At 39.3% G+C, this 10,549-nt stretch overlaps 1 protein-coding gene across 1 annotated transcript in view; it reads left to right on the top strand.

Moving 5' to 3' along the window:
• Positions 1–5,621, top strand: part of F3 (coagulation factor III (thromboplastin, tissue factor)) — a 5,838-nt gene extending 217 nt beyond the window's left edge. Inside the window, exons 2-6 of the mRNA XM_010582760.1 lie at positions 1,045–1,159; positions 3,234–3,418; positions 3,825–4,006; positions 4,131–4,290; positions 5,482–5,621. Coding sequence (XP_010581062.1) covers positions 1,045–1,159; positions 3,234–3,418; positions 3,825–4,006; positions 4,131–4,290; positions 5,482–5,621 — 782 coding nt within the window. The remainder of the gene's footprint in view (positions 1–1,044; positions 1,160–3,233; positions 3,419–3,824; positions 4,007–4,130; positions 4,291–5,481) is intronic.
• Positions 5,622–10,549: the final 4,928 nt, after the last annotated feature.

Below are 10,549 nucleotides of genomic sequence, written 5' to 3'. Positions count from 1 at the left end.
TCGCCGGCGGGCTGCGGCGGGCCCCGGCTCCGGCCCGGCCCTGCTTCAGCACCGGGGCGGCGGAGCGCTCGGGCCGCCGAGGGCCGGTTTCCCCTGACGGGGGAACCTTAGCAACGCCCGTAGCCGGGTCGGTGCCGGGGAGCAGGGGGGCGTCTCGGGGGTCGGCAGCTGCGCGCGGCCGCCGACCTACAGCGGCAAGGAGTGGGCCGCACGGCGTCTTTCCCTCGGCGCCGGTTCCGAGCTCGTCGGAGGGGCGGGGGAGGTGGTCTTTCGGCGGTAATCAGGCTACCGCTCCGTGGAACGCTGATTTCCAGAGGGTGCGGGGGTTGCGCGGGGTTTTCTGCTCTGGCTTCCTCCCGGGCAGTTCCCCGAAGCAGCGGCGGCGTCAGCCGGGCGGCGGGCTGCCGGGTGGCCGGGGCCTGCCTTCCGCTTGAGCCCGGGCCTCGGGTCCATCCGGGGGTAGCCCCTCTCAGATAGAAGCGCGTAGGTCAGCCGCGGACCGTTGAAAACTTTGTCCTCCCCAAATAAACAAAAGGGGAAACTAGGAGCTAACGCCTTCTGCAGCAGATACAGCTAAGGGTGATCCAGAACCACGCCACCCTTGTTCGGTGCTTGGACACCATCATGAGTATCTTCAAGCTTTTGTAGCTTCTTCAGAGGTCTTGGATCAAAAAGGAAGCATTAGACGGAACTCAGAATAAGTTATCTCAGAGACCTAGGTGTTACAAGAGGGAAAATAATTTTCTTCTCATATTTCTCGCTTCTGCCAGGACACATTCCTTTAGTAAGATGAGCATAAGCCCAGAGGGCAGGACTGAGCCTTTTCCCCCAAGAGAACATTTCCAAGTAGCAGTTAACAGCAACAGCTTCATTTAACTAAACAGTGACCGCAGGGAACCAGGAATTACATAAAATTTCCCCCAAAAGAACATTTCCAAGTAGCAATTAACAGCAACAGCTTCATTTAACTAAACAGTGACTGCAGGGAACCAGGAATTATGCATGAGATGACTGATGGCACCCTTCTCTTTTCTGTATTTAAAGGCAATCCAGAACTACCAACAGCAGTCAATATAACTTGGTCTTCTATCAATTTTAAAACTATACTACAGTGGCAACCAAAACCATCAGGTTACTTCTATACAGTAGAAATACATGGGTAAGTAGATATCACCAAGGTGTGTCCGTTAATGGCAATTGAAGAAGATGCAAGTAGAGTGTGTTTGAATATTTCTGAGACTGAATATAACAGGAAAAGAGCCCAAACATGAGGATTTAGGAAAACTGCTAACCCAGCTGTTAATACTTCTTTGTATCCAACTGTAAGAATATCTGATTCAGGCTTCCGGTTTTGCCCACTTCGGAAGTGGACAGTTGAGCTTTGGATCAGTATTTCAGTTCTGGGGTTTGGTGCAGGCCAGCTGTACTGGAGATCTAGGCCAGGATACTTTGAGGAAGTTGACACTCAATCTGACATACCATGTATTAGATAGAACTTGAGCTTTTTATGTCTTTCCAGGTGTCTGGACTGAGTCTTTAGTCTTGGGAGGTGTCTGATAAATATGAGTCTGCATTTTATTCTAATTGGTGAATCACAGTAAATGATGTGTCTTGCTGGGTAATACTAAAAATTACCTTTGTTCGTCTACCTCTGTTGAGACTTCCTCTGTCATCATGTTTTATGTAAGCTATGAAATACAGTGGACATAAAAAGTAACCAGCTTATGTGAAGTGTCTAACACCTCTTTCAATACTACACAAAAACTTCCATGAAGTTCAGTAATAAATCTGTGCTGTTCTTAGCTCCCATATTAATTCATAGACCATTATTAACCATGCCCCAAAGGGAAACTGCATCATCAACTCTCCTACATATTAATGAAAATATGGTACTGTAGTCTCCTCTGTCTGTAAAAGTGGCATAGAAATGAGAGCTCTCTCATGACTAATGATGAAATACCGGTGCAATGGCCTGATGTGCTCTTTTATTTTTTTTAAGGGAGTGATTAAATTAATAAACTTAAAAGCACACACTTAGCAGAATGAATTTTATGGAATTTATGAATCTGGAGTTTCTTTCCAGCCATTTGTGCTTGTAAAAAATTTAAGTCTGTTTGCCCAAGATTCGGTATAGAATCAGGTATAGTTCTGATACAGAGGCACTTCTTTAGATGAGTTGCTCTTATGGATGAAGTATGCTTAAATGTTTGCTTTCTCATCTATGTAAATTTAGAGAGTACATTTGTTTGATCACAAAGATCAAATCTCTCTTTTCAAGGCATCTCCAGAACACTATAACTGGTCTGTGACATCATAAGAAATCTGGTGAAGCGAGAAGGGATTTCAGGCGACTCAAAACTTGACTGACTTGGAGGAAAACTCATTTGTTAATTTCTAAACAGTTGGCACTCTTGCTCTTTCAGCTGAGATCATACAGTTTTTCTTTTCCTTAGTTCACCAGCAAAAGCAGGGAAAAGAATTGAAGCAGTAATATCTAATCTGTTTTTTCATTCCTTCTTATTAGGAAGTAAAATAGGGAACTAACACCTTTTTCCTGGTTTCATTATTATTTCTCAAGTAAATGGACCTGCTTTCTATAATTTAAAAATCAAGAGAATTGCATAGGTCATGTTTTTGTCAATATTTTAAAATTGTAATTCTGCAATGAAAATTGCTGCTACTGTCTGGTTCTTGGTGACATTGCACCTGCATAGATGCAAACACAGGTGACATACATAAGGAGACATCGTTGTCACATTAAACAGTTAATATTGGTGTCAACAGAGCTTCCTAGGACAACTGAGGTTTCTTAAGGCGATAGTGTTCAGATGCATCAAGGATAACACTTTCAAAGTGATTTATGCATCTTATATTTAAAAAAAAATATAAGAAGTCAACTGCAGAAAAATCCAAAATCAGAACTACTTATGGTTTCTATTCAATTCATATAAAAGATTGATTTTTTTAATTTATATATGTATCCAATAACATATTTCTGTAATTATTATGGCTCATATTTGATTTACTTGATTCTACTTTGAATCGTGAAATGTAGCTGTACAGGATAGTGGGTTTTGAGGTTTTTTCTTCTTTTCAGCCTAGTACACCTGCAAGACTGTTCCACTGGATGAGGGAAATCTATAGAGTTTGAGTGGAAAAAATGTTTTTTAACATATCTAAATATGTAAAAGTCTGTTCGGAAAGTGTTGACGCTTCTTTCTTGCTCTTTTCAGGCAGACATCTGACACCAAAAAAAAATGTATTTTGACAACAGAAACAGAGTGTGATGTTACTGATGTGCTCAGGAATGTAAAAGAGACCTACACAGCACACATACTGTCTGTAACATCCTTGGGGATGGATAACTTTGAAGAACCACCTTTTGCAGTCTCTGAAAAATTTACACCTTATAGTCAGAGTAAGTTGGATTTCCAATTAAATCTTATCATAAACTTCCTTTCAAGATTACTTCCGTTGACTTGAACAGGGTTTAACTGGGCCTAAAGGTTTTTCCTATAGATTCTTACAGTAGCCATACTGATATCTGAGAAGATGACATTCAGGGATAAAGCTTTCCCTGTTGTAGGGGAGTGTGTAACATTTTAGTTACCATTTGTTTCTTGCTGCATAGAGTAGGCCATTTTATTAACATTGTGTATTAGATGAAGATATTTGTTAATAATCCAGGATTTCACTGTATTACTTTGGCTCTGTAAACTTATAATAGATTTGAGGAGGAAAGAGAGTAGAGGGAGGAAGAAAAAAAGAACATGTTCTGTAGAAAAGATGATGCTAGTTTTTTAATTCTAAAAATGCTTGTTTAGCTGTTCTCGGAAAACCGGAGATACAGAATCACACGCAGAAAGGTTCCAAACTGAATGTTGTGTTCCAGGATCCACTTACACCATATACATTTCCTAATGGAAGCTTTCAAAGTATTCGAGATATTTTCCAACATGACCTGGAATACAAACTCTATTACTGGAAAGATCAAAGTTCTGGAAAGGTAAGGTCTAACTACTTTCTACGTATTCTGTAGCTGTATTATAGCTACACAATTTCTCTGCTACCTTAAGAACCAACACTTTTGCAGAGAACACTTTCTTGAAATTTTTTTTTTTTCTTTACAGAAAGATGCAACAACAGAAAGCCATAAATTTGAAATAAGCATTGACAGCACAAAGAACTATTGCTTCTACATACAGGGAGTCATTCCCTCCCGCAGAGAAAACCGTAATGGTCAAGAAAGCACGGTGCTTTGTACCAGCATAGGAAGAAATATCTTAGATGGTAGGTATCTGGTGAAGTCTGTCTGTCATTAAGTCTTTAGCATTCTAACAAAAAGATGCTTCAATTCTGAGTATATTTTTATACCTCTTTAAATTGTGATGCCTAAGTTATAAAATATGCTAGTTGCTGTGTAAATGAGAGGACACAGACTGAACATGGAAACTCAGGGGAAGAACTCGCAGTCCACCATCTTTAGCTAGTTGGGGTTGGTTTTAGGGTTTTGATAAACTGTTTCGATTAGTTTTAAATTGTCTGAGTTGATGGCTGGTCACTGAGGTTTCAGATCTCAACACTAGTCTTCAGCTTCTTTTTTTTTGTTTTCTGATTGTTTTCCTCAGATCCTTCCAATAACAGGTCCCATAGTAAGTGCTTGAAGGATTAGTTCTAAAACATAGGAGTGCTGGAAACCTACGTTAACAGGCATTTCCATTGACTTGTTGTCTGAACTGGACTTCAGTTACTATCTCAAAAGCAGATGATGAGACTAAGACTTTCTTTACTGTTACATTACAAGGTCAGAGGCTGGCAGATTAACTTCTTTACTGGTAAATAAGTTAGTGAGTGGTTGGTGAATCAGCCAGTCTAATTCCAGACAAACAATCTGGATAACACTTTATTCAATATAAAGTCATCAATATTTATTAAATAATATCACATTGCTGTACTGTATCTTCCTTCCCCACCAGATAAGAATATTTGCACTCCAAGTAGAAAAGCTCTTCTAAAATTGGCAAATTAACTCTCTCAAATTAACTTTCTTATCTAGGTATATATTTTTGTTTATCACAATAGTTGAATTCTAGTAAATTACAACTTGAATAGAAATCTTTTCTGTTTTTTTCTAGCATCTAACCTAGAATGAATGTCCCCTTGGGCTTAGTTTCACAGAAATAATTCAGGAGTAGGGGGAACAGTTTAACTTATTCTTGTGGTGGTAGTATGGTATTTTAGTGCACTAACTAAACTAGATTAAAACCTAGTGTGAACCAGGTGAAATAAAGCTTTACCTCAGTCCAACAAATTCACGTTAAAATGAATTCAGTTCACACTGAGGTGGTCACTCCATGTCTGTGATACTGTAAAATACAGAAAGCATTTTTAAGTTCAGTGAAGTGGGTTCTAAAAGTTTGCAGCACTGTGATATTATGGCTTCTGATAACTGAATCTTGGATTTTTTTTCCTCCCCTACAGAATACGGAGCAGAAGTCTTTATCATCATAGCAGTGATAGTGATTGCAGTCATCACTCTTGCTGTTGTCCTATCAGTGATCCTGTGTAAACACAAGAAAACAAAAGCTGCAAGAGAAAAGGAACCACTTAACAGCATCTAAGGAAAAACTATTGTGGACACTAGTGACAGTTCCAAAGCAAAAAAAAAAAAAAAAACAAATGAAAACAAAAAACATAAATTGGGTAATTGAGTGGAGCCTTTTAGGCTCTCTGATACAGGAATTTTGAAGGCCAAACTTTATATGGATTCAAAAATCCATTAGACAATCACAGAGGAAAATCCAGATATCAGGAAGCCCCTGTGTCACTAGTGGCCAGAGGCTGGAAGAGTATTCTGGTGGTCTGTTACAATAGCCTAACCCTACTCATACACTCTCCCAAGCTCCTTCTATTGTCCTGTCTGAAACAGGACTCTGAACTAGATGGACCTTTGACTTGACCAGGTACAGACTTTCTGAAAGTATGGCTTTACTGAGCCAGAAGATTTATGGTACTTGTGAGGGGAAAAAAACACTACTTTTGAAAAATATATGTCCTTTACCTAACTAAAAGGAACATTTTTCTGTTTCTATGAAACAAAACCTGTATTTATCTGACTTTCTTTTAACATTATTAACTGGTGAAATGATCTAGTAGTTCAGATGTGACAAAGATGCTACTACTATGTCTGCACTTATTAGATAAAATTAACTTGGTCTATTTATCTTTGGGTATAGACAATCAAAGGTAAACAAACTAAAACTATTGTACTGGCGACTTGTAAGGAACATTCTTGAAGTAGGTAGCTGCTATCCATCTGGAAAGCATATCCAGATTACACTACACCTAGAGTTATACAGACAGGGTAGTCTGATGGTTCCAAACAAGTGTTAGAACAAATAATTTGCAGTTTTTGAGTCAGTAGTAACTCACTTCATGCAAGCACTGAGTCGGTAGCAGTATTTACTGCATTTTGAATGTTATTTTTAATTAAACAGTTGGTGAATGAATAGTTTCTGTGGTAGAGGTACAAATCATCTTGGTGATGGGATTTGGAGGTACCTGTTGCTTTGACTATTTTAATATTTATTTTATAAATGAGAATCTAATTTTTATACTGGTGATATCTGTATTTATGATGGTAATTTATACTTTTCTAGTGAAATAAAGGTGACTGGGAAACTAAAACTTTCTTTTCCTTTTTTAAAAGAAACATAACATTCATTCCAGAACGGAAGTTAAAAATGCATTTAGGGAACTTACCTGGTGACAGCAGTGTAGGCAAGCTGCCAGAAGTCTAACCAGGACCCTGCAAAATAGGCTAGCGGGGCACCTGCTATCTGTAAGGATAAAAATATGAGAAGCCACGGTTCTTGAACTGATGAAAGGTTCTGAAGAGTCCCAAGCTGCTTTTCAGCTGCCTGCCTATGTGAGCAATTATTCAGTGTTTGCAGTCACAGCTTCTCATTCTAACAAAAAGCATACTAGACATCTCTTTGGAGGTATCACATAGGGTTTCCCACAGTGGTACCTGTACTGCTTGTGGTACTGATGTTCATTCAAGGCACTGTGAGAACTGCTGCAACTAATGTTGGTATATACTGCTGCTGCTAACGATGGTGATAGGTGCACACTCACACAAAAATAATCAAGGGAATAGAAAAAAAAGTAGTGTCTTGTAGTTGGCACTAATTGGCTGTATATCTCAAAGCTTTAAAAGAAGATTTCTGTTGCATTTATGAGAAGGAATAACATCGGATAAAATTAATATCACAATCTACCAATTTTTACAGAATAGTATTTTGTGTTTTTTCATCCCTACTGTATTATAGATACCATCTTTCTTCGGATTAAGAGTCCTGTGAATGTGTGAGTGTGATTTATGGGGGGTTTCTTTCTTCTTTGATTCTTCTTTTTACAGGGGGAAGAAAACAAACACCATCACCCTACCACCCCGCATAAAAACCCTGTTTACTTAATATTGTGCAATAAATGCTTAATGCATTTTTCTGCTGATGCATAAGCCTTGTATGGAGGAGGACTCTTACAACAGCAATCAAAAATATGAGAGAGCTTGTGGGAGTAAATTTAAAAACTTTCCAAAGTTGTCATCATTACTTCCCTTCCCTGTGCTGTTCTGCTTCCTCAGCTTCATGCAGTGCCAAGCTCAGAAAAGGGAAGAGCCCCTAGGAAAAGGAAAGCCTGTAGGATACAGCATAGCATTTATTAAACTAGACCATGCAGTTGATTTTTTCATAAGCTACATAGAATGCTGTTATAAATCATCCTTCATTACTTAAGAGATTTTTGGGTTGTTCTGAATATGTAAGTTGTTTTTATTAAAAGAACGAACAAACGAACACCCATAGAAATCCAAACAACTGCCTTGAATGGCATAAGAGCGACCCACTACTGCACAAATTCTGGAAACCTGAAGCACTTCTATTCCCTAGCTGCAGTACGTTATCATCCAACAATGCTGAGTAACCAGAGTTCACGGGGCTCACAGATCCTATTTCAAAGGGATTTTTTGCTGTTTGTGGAGACAGTTGAGAAAGGGGCTTTTTATTGCAAACTTCTGGAAGTATGATCCCTTGGGCCAGTGTACTGAGCCCACGCAAAATGTTTTATGCAGAGATTTAACTTTATCAGAGTATCAGGGTGGGCAAAAGGAATTGTTGAATAAAGGTATTGTCACTAGGGAGAAAGACGAGATCCTATCTACAACACACAAGTGGCCACTTCAGCATTGCACCCATTTAAGATGGAGCCAGCCACCCAGGGAATCAGTGTGAGAAAGGGAAGGCCTTTCCTACATACCTAAACTCGCTGGCTTATCTTTTGAGCAGGTTTCTGTAAGCAAGTGTGTTCCTACTGATGCTCCTAATTCCCCTGTTCTGCTTTGCTCCTTGTCATGTGTTGCAGAAAAAGGTATCCAACTAATTAAAGCGGAGAAAAAACATTTGCACAGTTCCCTGACACGGTACTTGTGTTCTTGCCTTAGGCAAATGGATGTGTAACATTGCATTCTGTAATAAGCCACTTTCATAGTACTGCTTTAAAACCACATTCCTCTTGACATGAGTGAATAAAGGCTAATGTTGTTATGCTACTTTTCTGCCAGCCCTAACAGCATTATGGACAATAAAATTACTGCCATTACTTAAAATGAACAACTGTACAGGACTTCATAAAGGTATATATGATATATATGGCAGCAAATAGCTTAGCTAATCCATTTCCAGCAGACTCAGCTTTCCACTGTGAGAAGGCTGCTGCTGAGAGGCCTGTAATGATAAGAATGTGATTATAAGCTTAATTTAGATCACTAGTTACGTGGCAACTCAGGACAAAGAGTTTCTGCATTAAGTAAGTGAGAATAAACAGTTGTGACAGATTACCTTCTTGGTTCAGTTTTGTAATGCTGATTATTCTGCACATTGGTAGTGATTGCTACACAATTTCAGAACCTTGTAATACACAGGAGTGAGTGGCCTTTTGGCAGTACCAGGCCCAAGAGTCACTTGAATAGTCTTCTAATAACGCAGTATTTGTCCACGTACAAATAACTACGCTTTCTATAGTCTGTTTCTCACTGAGTGAGAGACAAGACCTGGTTTTCATGTTTGAGAAAGACAGGAAAAAAACAAACAAACAAACAATGTGCTAGACAGGACAGAAGCAGGAACTGGCCAGCTGAAAAATCTTTCCACAGCCATTATTAGGGATGGTGTTATTCACCATGGCAGATGCTCTCTCACACAGTACGCCCACTCCCTTAACAAAGAGAAACTGTCACAGAAAGCTCTGCCCTTCCTTTATTTGCTGGGGTGTGTCCTCCAGCGCTCTACAACAGGACACTTACAAAAGCTCAGGGCATAGTGACCAGGACAAATGTGCTGCAGGTCTCCTCTTCCTTCCACCTTAAGATGAGAAATCTTCCCACTGGTGAGATCCTTCTGCTTCTTCCGGCACAGGCTCTCATTCAGCCCATATAGCCCATTTCAGCATCCCCCAAAAGCACCCAGAAGGAACATCTTTCCCTGTAATTCCTCAGCCTCTATCTGAATTAGGCAAGTCCATAGGAAGATTTGCTTCAGGTGTAATTTCTTCCAGTAAAACCTGCCAGTACCTGGGAATAGAGACACAGACACCTTGACTGCCTCCAGGGCTTTTACAGCCAAGTCCTATCTCCTGTGCCCAATTGAAGTGATTGTGCTTGTCTCTCATCTCGCCAAAATTTGTGCCCTATTAGTGACACAGTTCAGTGATTTGCTCCTGTAAGAAGCTCACAACATTTCTGTTCCTTACTTTCCCTGGCTCCTTTGTTGATGTTTCCACTCTTCTCCCCCATCCCCTACTCATTTCCATTACCTGTTCCTCCCCAGAGGTTAACCCACTCTCTCATTTCTGCAAACAGCTAGTTAGGATCTCATTTAAATTAAAATATAGCACCTGAATAAATATATATCCCCTAATCAACAATCAAGAATATATTAATAGCATGGCAGCATGTTTTTACTCTCTACAGCTTCCCTTGGTCACCATAATTGGATCAATAGCTTCCACAATGTTTGCTAGCACTGCTCTGAGTGCCCTTCTCAGTGCACCTAATTACGTTTAAATATTAATGGTTTTAGTGGCTTAACTAGCAATGAAGTTATTAATCTGAACTCAAAGAATATTCACAGTTCCAGATCTCGGTTATCCTCACTGATGCATTTTCTTCTGTTTTCATTTCCAAATTTTCTACCTTATTACTTCAAGAAATATTTCAATAGCAAAGTACTCAGACATTGTTATATTCACAAAACTATTTCATCAAAAGGTTTAATTAAAAACCTCCTTCCTCTGAACAGAGAAATATTTTCCCAATGAGATCACAATTTTTTAATTAGTTCTTCAGTAATCACATAATTAAAGAGCTAGTGTAATGAAAGAGTTAGAATGACAAGTGAGATTTTCAAACCTACTCCAATAAAAAGTACTCATTATTCCAGGGAAAAAGGTGTTGTGCTGTTATTTTTTTTTAAAGAGAGTGCATCCTTGA

Source organism: Haliaeetus leucocephalus, unplaced genomic scaffold (assembly GCF_000737465.1).
Source record: "Haliaeetus leucocephalus isolate CR32 unplaced genomic scaffold, Haliaeetus_leucocephalus-4.0 Scaffold848, whole genome shotgun sequence".
Classification (NCBI taxonomy): Eukaryota; Metazoa; Chordata; class Aves; order Accipitriformes; family Accipitridae; genus Haliaeetus; species Haliaeetus leucocephalus.
Note: the sequence above shows the minus strand (reverse complement) of the source record. Positions and strands in the feature narration are given on the sequence as shown.